General features: G+C 48.1%; 1 protein-coding gene across 2 annotated transcripts in view; it reads left to right on the forward strand.

Annotated features, from left to right (window-relative positions):
* The first annotated feature begins 875 nt into the window (after positions 1-875).
* Positions 876-16,318, forward strand: part of Sema4d (semaphorin 4D) — a 48,945-nt gene continuing 33,502 nt past the window's right edge. Inside the window, exons 1-4 of one of the 2 annotated variants that reach the window (XM_051194285.1) lie at positions 876-955; positions 9,223-9,531; positions 11,058-11,203; positions 14,952-15,014. In XM_051194285.1, coding sequence (XP_051050242.1) covers positions 9,426-9,531; positions 11,058-11,203; positions 14,952-15,014 — 315 coding nt within the window. In that variant the 5' untranslated portion in view covers positions 876-955; positions 9,223-9,425. The remainder of the gene's footprint in view (positions 956-9,222; positions 9,532-11,057; positions 11,204-14,951; positions 15,015-16,318) is intronic. The other variant, XM_051194284.1, reaches the window with a different exon arrangement.

Here is a 16,318-nt window from a genome sequence, read left to right on the forward strand (position 1 = left end):
CTCGTTTTTGTTTTTGAGCCTGGGTCTCTCTCATGTAGTCCAGGCTGGCCTTGTCGTGTAGTCAGAGATGATCCTGAATTCCTGATCATCCAGCCTGGGCCTCCCGGAGTTGGGATTACACCACCATGCCCACTTCATATAGTTTATGCAGAGCTAGGGATAGAACCCAGTACCGTCTACATGCGAGACAGGCCTTCTAACTGAGCCTGGTGGTTCTTTTTCTAATGTGTGGACTTTGCTCTCCGTGACGGGACCGTATGCACACACAGGGCGTGTGTTACTCGAAAGTAGCTGTGGTGCCTGCGTGTAGTGACACACACCTGAAATCTCAGCAGTGGGTAGGCTGAGGCAGGAAGACAGTAAGTTTGAAGTTAGTTTGGGCAGCATAGCAACAACCTGACCACAACTGGTTGCTTTTAAATGTATTTATGGTGTGTACATTGGTGGCTTGTTTGCTTAAATGTCTGTGTGAGGGTGTTGGATCCCTTGGCCCTTGAGCTATAGACAGTTGTGAGCCGCCATGTGGTTTCTGGGAACTGAACCCAGCTGATCTGGAAGAGCAGACAGTGCTCTAAATCTCTGAGCCATCTCTCGATAGGTTTTTTTTTTTTTTTTTTTTTTTTTTTTTTTTTTTTTTGAGAAGGAAAAAGAAAGAAAAGAAGGGGAAAGGGAAGTGGTTATGAGGTAAGGCTAGCGCCAGCGGACTCACACTGTACTTCCCCTTTGCTGGCTACCCAGCACCTCAGTTCCTCTGCAGGGTACAAGCCACATAGGTCCCGGATACAGAGGTCATCTGCTTGGGGCCATAAGTTTAAGCAGGAATTTGTGTTCATTGTCTGGAAGCCAAGCTGGGCCTGAGGGGCTCGACTCTTGGTTTCTCATTACTTGCAGAGCAGTCTTCCTGAAGACTCCTTTCTGTAAGTGCCAAGAACGACTCCAGAGACCCACCGTACAGGTAAATCGTTTTGTGTGTGATTTGTGTGCCCAGGTTAGCCACTGATAGCTTCTAGAAGCCTCCATTGGATATAATGAACAATTGGGTACCTTGTTGCTGTGTGTTCATTGGAGCCAAGATTGAGGCATGGCCACCATCCCTCAGGGCAGCATGGGGTTTCTATGTCCTTCTCCATGTTCTCCTCCAACTCCTGTCCCTCCTGGGTTGTGGTTGTTAGTGGCACGATGGCCCTGTGTGCCCCGTGTGTGTCCCTGTGTGTGTGACATGTGTACGTGGCCCTGTGTGTGTGTCCATGAGTGTGTGTGTGTGTCTGTCTGTGTGTCCCTGTGTGTGTTCACGGCTTCACATCTGTGTGTTTGTCTGTGTGTCTGTATCTCCCACATGACCATGCATGCCTGTGTGTTTGTGAGTGTGTGTCCCGGGTCAGTTGTGTCTCTATGTGTGTCTTTGTTGACCAGCACATCCTCTCAACATGGTGTGGGTCGTGGCACCCATACTGGCCTTCACCTTTCTGCCATGGGGAGGCACAACACCAAAGGAGGGCTCCTGATGGCACGCTACCCAGGAGCTGTGGTGCATTTTAGTTGGACAAAGCTGAGAGAAAGAGCCCGAAGAGTGTATAAAGAAGCCTGCCCTCCGTCATCCTTCTCTTCCTCGATGCACGGGGCACAAGTTTTGCCTCTCCTCCACAGAGAGTGAGCCTGGCAAGGCTGTGGTGAGGGGGGAGGACCTCACTGGGAGTGTGGAAGCCATTGTACACACACACACACACACACACACACACCAGACCTATCTAGGTGCACTGGGACAGGGACCTTACTTATGTGAGTCCGGGCACGCACATGCATGCCATAGCCTGCCAGTGGAGATCAGAAGGTAACTTTCAGGTTTTTTTCCTCTCTGCCCACCACGGGTACCAGGGATTGAACTCGGGTCATCGGGCTTGTGTGGCAAGTGCCTTTACTGAGTCACCTCACTGGCCTGAGACCTCCTTATTCCTCAGGAAGTCTAAGTTGGCAATGGGGTCTGACCATTATGTGCTGCTTCTCCCCCTCCTTCCCTGCCCCTTCTGCCTTTTGACCGTTTGTCTTTGGACTTTGTTGGTCTCTGAAATGTTTCTCAGGTTCCTTAGATATGAGGAATTTGAAAGTACAGGCAATTTGATGCACCGAGTGCCACATTAAATAGTAAGAGCCCTGGTCCGTCTGCCCCCCCCCCCCAGCACCGGCACCAGGGGAAAGTGTCTGTCCCTGAATGCAGACCAACACTTCCTCCATGAATGCCAACCTACACCCTTCCTCCAAGTGCAGTGGGGGTATACAACTGGCACCCTATGGTCCAGGCGCACCCACCCTGGGCTCTGACTGTGAGGGTTATCCCTGCGTGCCCCAGCTAGCCTTCTCCAGTCAAGGAACCAGTGGCTGTTTCTGCAGTCCAAACAGTGTCGTGAGTTCTTGCCCTACTGTTCCCAAAGCCACCAGGGGGATGGAGTGTTGCCATGGCTTAATTTCTGTTGTCCCTCCCTGCCGGAACCTTTGTCCCCCAACATCACCAGCACTGGCTGGGACACTATGTGGTGTTCGATTTTACATTTCTTTAGAGGAGTTGGGCATTCGTGTAACTAGAAAATTTGCATTTTTCATGCTTCTTTCTTATAAAAGAGGTGCTCTGTAACCTCTTTAATGGGAATGTCCTTTCTGTCTTTGGGGACGAAAGCACCACTGTCCTGCCCCCTGAGTAAGTACTGTCTGCTGTGTATCTGGGTTTTGATATTAATTGGCTCTCGGTCGTAAGCAGTACAGCTGTCTCAGTTCTGCAGTCTGCACCCAGGACTGAGCCACTCAGGTTCAGTGTCTGGCGATGGCTCGCTCCTGCCTGTCCCCACCTGATGGAAAGGGAGAGGGCCGTAGCTCTGTGGAGCATCTTAAGAGGGCCTCATAACCTTGAAAAGGCCTCACTTGCCTCCCATTACCATTGTTCTGCCAGAGGGAGGAGACTCCACACAGGAGTTTACTGTGTCACAGTAACATTTGTGGTAGCAGCTGAAGGTTACCCAGGGCCAGAAGGCTGGGGCTGGCCAGCCACTCTCAATACAGATATGCACCGACTCTGGGATCCAGGACAGTAACCTGGAGTCCTGCGGGATAGTAAGAGCCATTGTGAGGCCAGGCTTGTACTGAATGAAAGCTTGTGGTCCCGAGGAGCTGACAGAATGCCACCCTCATGCCACAAAGCCGGTGGAAAGAGATGGTGTTGTTAGAATCCATTTGAGGTAGCCTGCCTTTGCCTGGGTGTCTGCAGATGGTCACTGGTCCCCATGGAACCCCACTTCGTTCCTGGCTCTACCTGCCTCTTTAGTGCAACCCTGTCACCACTGCTGTTCAGTGAGCACTGTGGCCATCACTCCACCGGTCCTGCCTTGCCTTATGGCTTCCCAGCCAGCACAGCAGCCACCCACCTGGTGCTCAGGTTTGGGTCTTGCCTGCCCACAAGGTGGCTTGAGGTTGAGTGCTGACCTAGATGGCGATGCCCAGCTGCTCCCACTAGCTGTGTCTTGCCAGTGTTACTACAGTAGAGCATATCCCTGCCATCTGGAGACCTTGGCTCTGGGGATATGCTCTGGGGCCTGGGAACACCAGAGCTGGGACAACAGCTTTGTGTTAGGCAGCCACTCAGGAGCTCCTGGACCCCTCCTGGAACTCTCAAGGGACAGGTCCTCTATAATTCAATGTTCAGGCTATTGGCATCAGCATCTCTGGGATGCCAGCATTATGGGGGTGGGGTGCCTGGCTACTGGCTGGCAGGGAGTGGTTGGAAGGCCACACCCAGCTGGAAGGGAAGATGCAGCTGGATTATCCTCTGTCCTATAGTAGCCAGAGTTTCACCTTATGTCTGAGCAAATGAGCAGATAGGAAGTAGACAGAGCAGGCTCCTGTGGCCAGTGTCTTCAGGGGGCTGGAGTCCAGGGGACAGTCTGCCTTACCACAGCCATTCAGAATCCCCTGATGTGTTTGGTGAAGTTCTCAGGAGGATGCTTAAAAGTTCGTGTGGCATCTTGCCCCCCACAGGAGCACCAAAGGGTATCTCCTCTGTGATCTGCCCCCTCTATCAGATCCCAGTAAGAAGCCTTAAGTCTAAGATGCAGTACACACACGCGCGCGTACACACATACACACACACGCACGCACGCTTGTGTGTAGACACATGCACACACAAACATAGACATACATATTTGCACACATCTGCACATATAGATTTGTGTGCATGCATACATTTATGTGCATGCTATATACAGATATACACATTTAACTTGGCATTTACAGGTGTGGCCATGTACCTGAGTGTGTACATGGGTAAACACATGTGCCTGGTTGACATGATGTACACAGGCTCACACGCACAGTGCATTGCACTAAAGCACAAACACGCACACACAATGCTTTCAAGGTCATTAGCGACTGCAGGCCTGAGCTAGGTACACACCCGTCTTTGACCTTGCCCTGGCTGAAGGTTGTTCCTGTTTTCAGTTGCACCCCTTGCTGAGATTTCCAGGGTTCCCTGGAGGTGGAGAGCTGCCCTCTGGCAGCCCAGGCAGGCTGGCGGGAGGGGCTGCAACTCTTTCTCCCGGGTTGGTTTCCAGCAGGCTCTGTGTGGTAAATGGGGTCTTCGTGACCCTGTCTTTAATGGGATGCCAGGCCCTCTTCTGAAAGCACTAGAGTGACAATTGACTGTCACTGCAGAGAACAGGAGGGCCTCAGCTGTCAGTGGGAGGCCCCAGCTTCCCTTGAGGGAAAGGTGTTGCATCCATTTGTTTAAATTTAAACACAGAGGGCAAGGTCCTGAACTTGGCATTCAAGGATGACTGTGGAGCCGTTCCTGGATGGCACTGTGGCTGCCTGTCTGCGTGGGAGTGGCAGGCGCTTTGTTTAAAGTGAGTTTTAAATTACACCAAACAGTGAGTAGTGTAGAGAAGGGGGGGGGGTCAAACCCAATAGCCCTCCTCCTCCCCTTCATTTTCCACCTCTCTGCTCCCTTTCCCTCTCCAGGCCTCCGGGATCCCTGGGGCTTGTTTTTAAGAGCAGCAGGGTCTAGGCAAGGCTATTGCCCTCTAGTGTCTGCCCGTGAAATAACTGCGCTGTGGGGTTGGGTCTACAAGGTAGGAGCCTGCGGCTGTAGTGGGCACAGAGTGGCTGAGCATGCCCTGTGCTTCTGCAGGCAGTGTCACGGCCCTGGCGGACCCCCCAACACTGTCCTTAACAGTTATTCAAGGTTGGCAGAGGAGTTGCTGCCGGCTCCCACAGAAGGCCAGAAGGCTGTGTGGGATCTCCTGGAACTGCATAGATAGCTGTGAGCAGCCTTGTGGGTGCTGTGAGCGTGCTTATCTGCTCTTAACTGCTGAGCCCCCTCTCCAGCCCTACTTGATGGGTTTTATAAAGCCTATATCCAGCGGCAGCCCTGGCCAGTCTGACCACCCCGGGGCAGTGAGGGGTTTCCATTGTTTCAGTCACTTGGTATTTTCCTTAAAATTTGTTGTAGCTTGTGTCCTGGCTTTTCCATTCCATACACTGTATTGGGTTACAAGCTGAGGCTCCTGCTCTCTGCCCCTTATCTTGAACCTCTACACCCCTCAGTGAGGCCAGTGAGTTATCTCTCCCCCGCCCCTCTCTCTTACACACACACACACACACACACACACACACACACACACACACTCACTCACTCACTCACTCCCTTTTGGCGACTGAGGCTGCACACCAGGCCATGGTAACACATTTTGACTACATTTCTGCTATAGACCAGTCTCTTCCCCTGGGCTCTAATTGCTCCATATTGAATGTGTTTGGTAATAATTCATTCTTTGACTGCAAGAAAATGCAGGTGCAGCATCTTAGGGCCCAGCCTCCTGGACTTCCCACTTTGTAGTTCATAGAATGAGATCCTTATTCTTATGTCAGCCCAGCTCTTAATGTAGCCCAGGTTGGCATCAAACTATGTAACTGAGGATGGCCCTGAACTTTCCTTTCATCTGCCTCCATCTGCCGGTGCATTGCCGTGCCTGAGTTTATGAAGGGCCGGGGGTTGAACTCAGGGCTTTGTGCATGATAGGCGAACCCTCTACTGAAGGAGATACACACCCTGCCCTGAAGGAATGTTTTCTTGTAAACATTTTTTAAGCAGGCAACAGAGTGGCATGTGACCCCTGCCTGTAGGACCTTGGCTGCTGTCCAACCTCATCTGTTGTCACCATTACCTGCTTCCATCAGGAGATCTCCGAGGAGGAGGGAAGAGGCATTGTCCCTATGCTACCTGATCCTCACAGCTGGAACCTTGTGCATACAAATCAGAGGGCTCCCTGTCTGTCACAACCCCCTTGCTCTGGCCACCTCCAGTTTCTGCAAAGCACAGGGCCTTCTGGGCTTAGATCTGTACCATTGTACCTTAGGCATGCTGTAGAAGCTCTGTACCCAGAGGCTGCTCGAGATCAGGTTGGCATTGCTGTCCTGGCTGAGTGTAGACACTCAGCGTTGGAGGGAATTTGGCCCTGGCTCTAGGATTCCCATAGTTTGGACCCCAGCATCACACATCTCCATTCCATACCATGGCAGGAGAGCGGGCTCTATCTAGCAAGGCAGGATGGACTGTAGACTTGCTGAGCAGAACCCAGAGTTCGTACTTGTCTGGGCCACCTCTGTCTGTTTCCCAGCCGCTGCCTCAGCTCTTGGCTTCCTGCTCCTCTGGATGAGGGTAGGAGTCGCCCTCTTGGTGCTGGGCTGCTGTGAATCTGTAAGGTAGGACTGGGGCTGGTCTGATTCCTGTTCTGTGATGCCACTGCCTGTAATTGGAGTCACCCTTCTCGAGTCAACTATAACTGCTTTTGAGCTATAGCAACTGTCACTTAAGGAGAAGATCAGCTGCACTGGCCTAGAACATTCCACTCCTTGGAGGAAGGAGGGGTTCAGGCTATCCTGGCTTTAGGAAGCTTCTAAATGCATTGGGATAGAGGCCAGCCAACCTGTCAGGGCTGCACTTAAGGACAGGACAGACTGGAGACAAATGCTGGAGCAGCTGGCTCCACCCTCTGTGGGAGGCAGAGGAGGCCTGGCTGATGGGAGATGCCATTATGTATAGATGTTTCTCATACTGGTCAATGAATAAAGCACTGTTGGCTAATAGATAATTATCTATGATAGTCAAAGCTTAGAGTTAAGTTAGTTAGGTTTTTCAAGATACACAGAGACATATTTGAGATAGATAGACATTCTTCAAACCTTTCAAAGACCTATAGAATATGGCATTTAAAAATGGTTTAGGGTTTTTCTTGACAATGAGGCACAATTGCTCCTGGCAACACCACCTGCGTCAAAAGGAAGCTGGACATTAAAGAAACTCATTATGGAGTTTACTTCCAATATGGCAAGTCTAGCCATTTAGACAAGATCCTACTCTAGTATGGACTGTTTGACTTTATGCTGTATAAACTGGACATACAGGACCCACAAAAAAGTGACTACTGATTCAAGATGGACATTGCTACAGAATTCCTGCTTCATGGAAGAGTCTGCCAGACAGTCTGTAGGACACAGAGAAAAGTGACTGACAAACTTCCAATAAAAAAAGACAGTTTAAAGTTTCCTACTTTACAGAAAAGTCTGCCAGACACACTATGGCCTATGGGCTAAAGATGGAAGATTACAAAAGAACTTCAGGTGACCAGCAGTGAGATGTCTCTGTCATTTCTAGAGTTTATATACTATCCTTCTGTGGTCTTTGAGGGACTTGAGGACAGAGAGTTATGGTTATAGTTTTCCTTAGTATTAAAGATAGTTACTTAGACTTTAGACACACAAAGATAAGATAGATAATGGAATATTTTCTTCAAGTCTTACTAAATGTTAATGGACTAAATAGTGTTAACTGTGATTCTTATTTGATAACTGTTATGTAATATATTTTGCTATGTTAAGGTTAAAACCCTTCTTTTTATTTAGACAGAAAAGAGGAGATGATGGGAGATGCCATTATGTATAGATTTTTCTCATACTGGTTAATGAATAAAGCACTGTTGGCCAATAGGAAAGGAAGATAGGAGGGACTAGGAGACAAGGAGGAAAGAGGAAGTAGGAAGGAGGGTCAAGATGGAGAGACTGGGGAGACCAGACACCTGCCCCACTCCCCAGTAAGGAGACCACGTGGAAATACATAAAAATGGGTTAATAATTAAGACAAAACTAGCCAATAAAAAACTAATAACGGGCCAACAGAATTATATCAAATACAGAGAAGAGTCTCAGTGTGTTAATTGGAGCTGGCGCGGTGGCAGGACAAGACCAACGGCAGGAGGAAAAACCTTACTCCTTACACCTGGCAGGTGGGTAGATGCTGTGCCAGCATTGGGTTCACATCTGGGAATTGTGCTCTGTCATCTCCTACTGGTCACACTCAGAAGTGAAGCCTACCTGTGTAGCAGGGCCACTGGTGTGTCAGAGCACTGGGCTGTGGTGGTCAGGGCCAATAGGCTCAAAGGCAGGGGTCCTGGTGTGTCAGGCCTAGCTGGGGCAGATGAGGACAGGGTCAGGCTCAAGAGCCCCATGGCCACAGTTCCACCAAACAGAAAAGCCTGGTTTTATGTTTCTTGTTTGGACAAATCATAGTTAATTGCTACTGTTTCCATGGTAATTAACTTCTTCCCAGTGAGGCAGGAAGAGCTCAGATGACCTCCTAGGCTGGCTGTGTGTCCTCTGTGGAGGCCAACTACTCCTGCAAAAGGAGGTCCTGAGAGCATGTTTCCATGGGTGTAAAGGTCAGTGTGTGTGCTCACCTACTGCATGTATGTGGGCACATATGTTTGTATACACTTATGGCTACAGGCACTTTTGTGTGTCATCCCACACACGTGCTCTCTTGTATGTATTTTCAGGCATGCGCCTGGTCCCCACAACCTTCTCATGACTGGTAATTTTCCTGGGTTGGCATGTCAGAAATCGGGAAGTGAGCCTTCCTGGGAACCGAAACCTGGCTTGTTCCTTTCATTTGTGGCTTGTCACTGTCCCTCTAACTAGTTATCTCTTGGTAGATCCATCTTGATGTGCTTAGCCTTGCTGTGTCTCTCTGTAGGATCTGCCTGTCTGGCAGCACCACAGATCCTGGATGCCTTCCATGTCCCTTAGCAGGCAGATTCAGACAGGATAAATGGTGGGAAGGGATGGAGGGGACGAGAACCAGCTGGAGCTGTTGTGACCTGTAGCTTTTCTTTCCTTCTTTTGCAGATTGGAAGGGAGAACCAGCATGAGGTGGTGAAGAAGACCACTGCTAATCTGACATGCGGGGACTCAGGAGCCTCACCACTCATGGACTCCAGTCTGTGCTGCTGGCCCCAGCCCCGGGGCTCTGAGAAGTCCTTGCTGCCACACCACAGCAGCCTCCTGCCATCTATGTGTGTTCACTGCTGAAGGACTCGGTGGCCCTGGCCATGAGGATGTATGCCCCCATTAGGGGGCTGTTCTTGGCCCTGATGGTAGTGTTGGGGACAGTGGTGGCATATGCACCTGTGCCTCGGATCACCTGGGAGCATGGAGGTGAGTTCTAAAGCTGAGTGTGGGTGGCTCTGGAGAGCATGGAGATGCATGCTCTGGATGCTCTGTGGGGTTGGTCAGGGCAGGCTTAAGTTGCTGTGATGGCCGAAGGATGTGTGAGCAGGTGACCCTGGTGCCAAGCTTTAGTCAGTGTGGATGTGACCTCAGCAGCTCACGATTGAAGGACTGCTGACTGGAGGCCAGGCACTCGTGCTGCACTGCTGAGATTACCTCAGCCTCAGAGGTGTTACTGGAGTTTCCTTGTCTCACCAGGTCCCGCCGCTTCAGCCCCAAATGAACACCCAGATGCTATTTTAGTTATAAAACTGTTGGCTGATGACTAGGGCTTCTTATTGGCTAGCTCTCTTAATTATTAACCCATTTCTATAAATCTATGTATTCCCATGTGGTCTAGGCTTACTGTAGAATGCCCCGGCCTGTTACTCCTTTCTTGGCTACATGGCATCTCTTTTCTGCACCTCTCTGCCTACCTTTCCCAGAGTTCTCCTCATCTCCTATTCCCGCCTAGCTTCCTGCCTCTATTAGCCAAACAGTGTTTTATTCATCAACGAATAGAAACGTATATACAGAAGGATGTCCCCCATCACAGAAGTCTCCAGGTCAGACTTCCAGGATGGGGCACACAGGCTTTACAGCATTCCAGGGAGGGAACAGCGTGAAGACAGAGGGTTGGGAGCAAAGTACAGTAAGAATGCCCAACTCTGAAGCCACCTGGGCATGAGGAATACTTGCTTGTAGGCAAGTCCACAACACTTACCACTACCAGCTCATAATGCCAAGCTAAGCGCCCAGTACGTACTGGGAACCCCCACGCTCAGGAGGAGGAGGCAGGAGGGTTATGAGTTCCAGGACTGCTCATGTGCTTCCTAAAGCTGCTGCAGGTACAAAAAGAGTACCACTTATCTCTGGAAGTTAGTAGTAATGACTAGAAACTGCTTAAGTGAGAGATGTGTCCACCCATTTTTAAAAGAGGGTTATGGGAGAAAGAACATGGGTCCTGCAATACTAGGCAAATGCTATACCACTGAGCTACATCCTGAGACCTAATACTGGATTTTTGTTGAGGATTTGAAGTAAGGCATTTATTTCCTGAGTAGGAAGGTCCTGAACTATTACATTCTTTCTAAAACCAAAGTGGATGGTTAAAGACATGCTAAAGAAAAGAGGGTAGACCAAGTGTCTGGTCTGTGATGTGCTAGAAGCCCCCATTGTGAGGGGTTCGGAACTCAACGGGACTAAGGGACAGAGAGGGAGGTGGGGGGGTAGCCTAGGGATGCATGATGCATGCCGGCCTCAAGGCTCCCAGCCACGGGCCAGCTCCTCTCACATTTGATGGATGCACTGAAGTTATCTAGGGCCCCAAGTACTACTCCATGCTGGCCGGAGCAGTGTGACACAGTTGTCCCTTGTGACAAGTCTGCTGCTGACACCTAGGTGAGACCCAGGTGCATGCAGACTAAGCAGTGATTCCTTGGCCCTTGTTTTCCTTCCCTCCTCTGCGCCCACAGAGGTAGGTCTGGTGCAGTTTCACGAGCCAGGCATCTTTAACTATTCGTCCCTGCTGATGAGTGAGGACAGAGACACTCTATACGTGGGGGCCCGGGAAGCTGTCTTCGCATTGAATGCACTGAACATCTCTGAGAAGCAACATGAGGTAGGTCCTGCCCTCCCCGCCCCACGCATACCCAAATGGGACTCCCTTGTGCCCTCACCTCCATGCAGATGTGGCTCAGGACTCCACCAGCAAGCTGACCCACCCAAGAAAAGTCTAGGCTGTTTCTGTGTCAGTCATTTCTATGTTTCAGATCATTTGTGTCGAGTGGTACTCCACACGGTCACCTTTAAAAGGACGAGAGAGTAACGGGCTGAACATGACAAAACCTCAGTGTACACATGTATAAAACTGTCAAGAAACAAATTAGAGAAAGGGAGGGAGAGACGGCTCAGCAGGCGAGGCACATGCTGCCAACCTTATGAACTGATTTAGCACCCTGGACACTCGGGGTAAAAAAGAACCAGCTCTTACAAGCTCTTCCAGAGGACCCAGGTTCCATTTCTAGCTCCCACATGGCAGCTTACAACTCTCTGTGACTCCACGATCCGACACCCTTAGGTAGACATACATGCAAAACCCAGTACAGGCAAAAGACCAATGCAAAAACAAAAACAAAGAAAAGAATCAGGCAGTGGTGGAATAGTCCTTTAATCCTAGCTCTCGGGAGGCAGAGGCAGGCAGATCTCTGTGATTTCGATGCCAGCCTGGTCTACAAAAGGGAGTTCCAGCACAGTCAGCACAGATGGAGAAACCCTGTCTCCAAAATACAAAAGAAAAGATGAAACCCCCCCTTTTTTGGGTGCAATTAAATTGGTTGGTTTCATTCTGTGTGTGTGGTGGTGGAGGTGAGCCTTGGGTATTTTTCCTCAGGTGCTATCCACTTTTAAAATTTTATTGTGTTGAGACACAGTCCCTCGACTGGTCTGGAGCTTGTCAAGTAGGCTGGCAGCAGTCAGCAAACCACAGGGACACTCATGTCTCTAGCTCCCCAGTGTTGAGATTGCCGGTGTATAGTTGCCACACCTGGATTACCGATGTATGGTGCCACACACCTGGCCTTTTCACAGGGTTCTAGGAATCAAATTCAGGTCCTTGTGCTTAGCTGTTGGCACCCTCCCAGCCCCTACCCCTACCCCAGGCCATCTCCCCAGCCATTTGCTGCTCTTTTATATTAAGTCTGTAGCAAGTCTGTCTGAAGGCTGTGCTACCCATTTCTATCAGTCTAAGTTTTTCCACATGGTCTTATCTTACTGGAAAGGGTCCAGACCTCTTCTGTCATGTCCTACATCTTGACTCCTCTCTATTACATCTCCCAGAATTTTCCTTGTCTCCTAGTCCTGCCTATCTTGCTTTCCTATTGGCCAACAGGGCTTTATTCATTAACCAATGAAAGAAACATATTTACAGAATGACATCTCCCATTGTCTCTTTTCTGTCTAAAATAAAAAGAAGGGCTTTAACTTTAACATTGTAAAATTACATACGACAAAGCAGTTATCAAATAGAACTATAGTTAAGAATATTTAGTCCATTAACATTATCAAGAAATAAAGAAAATGTTCTATCATCTATCCTATCTTTGTGAGTCTAAAGTCTTATATATGTAACTTATCTTTAATCTTAACTAAGGAAAACTATGTCTTCAACTCCAACAAAGATCACAGAAGGATAATATATAAACTCTAGAATTGACAGAGACAACTCCCCTGGTCAGTCACCGGAAGTTCTTCTGTGAGTTCTTCAGCCTATAGTGTGTTTGGCAGACTCCTCAGCAAAGCAGGAAACTGAACTGTCTACTTGTATTGGCAGTTTGTCAGTCACTTTTTTCTGTGTCCTGCAGACTGTCTGGCAGACTCTTCCATGAAGCAGGAACCCTACAGCAATGTCCATCTTGTTTTAGCAGTCACTTTCTGTGGGTTCTGCATGTCTAGTTTATATAGCATAAAGTCAAACAGTCCAGACAAGAGTAGTATCTTGTCTAAATGGCTAGACTTGCCATATTGGAAGCAAACTCCATAACGAGTTTCTTCAATGCCCATCTTCCCTTCTGACGAAGTTGGTGTTGCCAGGAGCAGTTGTGCCTCAGTTAGGAAAAACCCTAAACCATTTTAAATGCCTTATTCTGTAGGTTTTTGAAAAGTCTGAAGAATATTTATCCACCTCAAATACATCTCTGTGTATCTAGAAAACCTAGCTAAAAGTTTTTTTTTTTATTATAGGCAACTATCTATAATTTGTACTTAATTATACATTACATTTTAAATGAGCTATATAAACACAATACTTAAACAAGGAATAGAATATACATATTCTATTGACCTTAAATTTGTATCAATAAGGGAAAATCTGTTCCAAAACAAAACAAAGTATTCATTTCTATACCACAATCCCCTTTTTACCTTTAACCAACTCCATTTAAATGAAGACCAACTTTTATAAACAATATTTGGGAATTTGGTTGTCATTCTTTCCAAACTACTTCCTGCTGGTTGGGGATGCTGTAATACCATGGGAATTCTAAGAAGAGGCAGAAATCTTGGCTGTAGTCTGCAAAGCTGCCTTGTCCCAGCTGTTTTGAATGTTGGATCACCTGGGACACTGTTTCAGGTGGTCTTGCTTGATCAAACCATGTTAGTCTAGTAGGAATCCACAGCTTTTAATTTTCTGTGGAAACAAAAATAGAAATTCTTTCCCCCGTAACCTGTCCTTAGACTTAAAATTTGAAGTCAAAGTTACTTTTAGAATGTATAAGTTGGATTAATCCAGCAGCATTTCTTTTAGCAGTTGTTGCTGTTTCCTCAGCAGTTAAATAATTCAAAGACAACACGATAGCATACAGTATCCAGACTCTGTGTATTTCCCATCTTTAGGTGGCTTTTTTTATTACTCTATTTATTTTACCTTTTTTTTTTTTTTTTTTTGGAGAGTGTGTGTGTGTGTGTGTGTGTGTGTGTGTGTGTGTGTGTGTGTGTGTGAACTTTTGTGTGTCCTGAAATTCACTCTGTACTCCAGGTTACTTTTGAAATCACAGTGATTTGTTTGCCTCTGCCTCTCAAGTGCTGGAGTTAGAGGTGTGTGCCACCACACTCAGCTACTCTCTTTTTTTCTATTTTTTAAAAACACTTTATCCTGCTTCTTTTTCTCTCCCAAGCCTAAGTATATTTTAAACACGCTGTAAACCTTTAGAGGTTGTTCTTTATCTTAATCTGTCTTTACTGTAAATCTTTATCTTTTTCTGGCCACAAGTCTTTTATCTGCTAAACAACAACTTTGCTTTCCAGTATGGCAGGGGTACGTTTACAGCCAGCTGAGAGGCCTGTGCTCATTGCTTTGGTCTTACCAAGCAGCATGCTGCCAGCTTGGAGATGTGCTCACTGCCACTGCCGGCTGCTCGTACACACCATTGAATTGTTAGCAGGGCCTCTTAATAGAGCCCAGTGGTTTTTTTCTGCTTATGCTGAGTCAGGAAACCTCCCTTAAAGGAGCTGCTAACGTCTCTGCTTGTCTCTAGCAAAACAGAGTCCAACCCAGAAAAATGCTGCTACCAAGAAGGCTTGCTTGGCTTTCTGTTCTTTGGTTTCTAAAATCCCTTTTGAAGCTTTTGTCAAGTTTTAAGTGGGAGTTCTTAGTCCCCACGTTGCAGGCTCCATGTTTGGGGAGGATGGTCACAGACTATCAGGAAGTCCTGGGGGTGGCTGTGGTCTCCCCATCCCCGTGCTCCTGGAACCTCTTCCGGGTCTGACTGTACTCTGGCTGTTTGCCTTCTGTTGGTGTGTGTTTTATCCCAGCGCTTCCTTTTCAGGGGAGGCTGCGGTGAACTGGGCTCTCATGCATTCCTCCCTCACAGGTGTATTGGAAGGTCTCTGAAGACAAAAAAGCCAAGTGCGCAGAGAAGGGGAAATCAAAGCAGGTAATTGCAGGTTCCAAAGGACCTGCATGCACATTTCTTTTGGATTTGGATTTGGGTCCTCTCAAGGACCAGGGCTTTTCTCCGCATGCCCACTGAGTATCATTTGGTTCTGCTGGGCTCAGTCCCGTAGTCTCAACACATCTGGATTGGTGCTCTCAGGGCAGATCATCAGCATCAGAGCTTTTTCAAATGGCCTGGCATGCTGACTGCAGAAGCTAATTTCTGCTGCCCACTAGTGCCTGGGGTAAAAGTGGCCACACACACACACACACACACACACACACACACACACACACACATTTCTAGGCTCCCATGCACCCACTAAGGACTGAGAGGTTATAGGGGTTTGGTTGGCTATTTTGTTTGTTTGGTTTCAGGGCTTGGGGTTTTCTATTTTTATACGTCAGTGTGGTCCTGATTCAAGGAGACTGGGCTTGTACCCTCTTTCTCTGGAACTTTGGGTACCCTCCCGTGCCTAGCCTGGTGCCCTATAGACATCTCCGATGTTCTTAGACCACAAGAGCCGGCTTGTTTTGATGGTGGTCATGATGGCTGAGTGATGGTAGAGTTTATCAGTTGTTGGCTGATTTCAAAACAAAGGTTAAGAAAATAATAACCCACTATTTTTTTTTTTTAAACTTCCTTGGTTAAATGCTGACTGAGCACTTTCACTGCGATACTGTCTCTAACTGTGGTGTTAACTCAGGAACTAAGGTGGGCGGGCATTATGATCCTGCAGGCAACCTGTGTAGCTGAGTGAGCCGATGTCTTCCACTGCCACACACAATGAACTCAGTAGTGAGCCCTCCTCTGGGTGACTCCCCATCCATTTGAAAGCAATTGTTGCAAAAAAGGGGAAAAAAAGAAAATAAACCTTTGCCTATTTGAGATAATTTCAGGCTATAGCCCATATAATCTGAGCACTGTTCTCTTAAAATAACACATGGGTTCCAAACTGTCATCTTTGTTTTCCTACTTGGCCCTCAGGGATGCACATCTGGCTATACCCTCGGGCCTTGCCTTTCTCTCAGACTCTGCTAGTCACTATTTCTAGTTCCGTGCTGGCGGGCGTATAGGGTGCGGTCCCCAGGAGAGTAGAAGGAGTCTGTCTGTACATTGTCTGCTTTGGTGATATGGGCACCAAAATGAATGGTGTGTTTAGCAAGGGTAAATACAATGCTGTCTGTTGTGGGTACCCCAGTACAATTTGAGGTCAGCTCTTGTTCGGTCTTGGCTTTGTTTGGTCACTAGATACTGGCTGAGCATCTATTAGGAACAGAGCTAAAGATGTGCCTGGCACCTGA

The sequence above is a fragment of the Phodopus roborovskii genome, unplaced genomic scaffold, assembly GCF_943737965.1.
Source record: "Phodopus roborovskii unplaced genomic scaffold, PHOROB, whole genome shotgun sequence".
Lineage (NCBI taxonomy): Eukaryota > Metazoa > Chordata > Mammalia > Rodentia > Cricetidae > Phodopus > Phodopus roborovskii.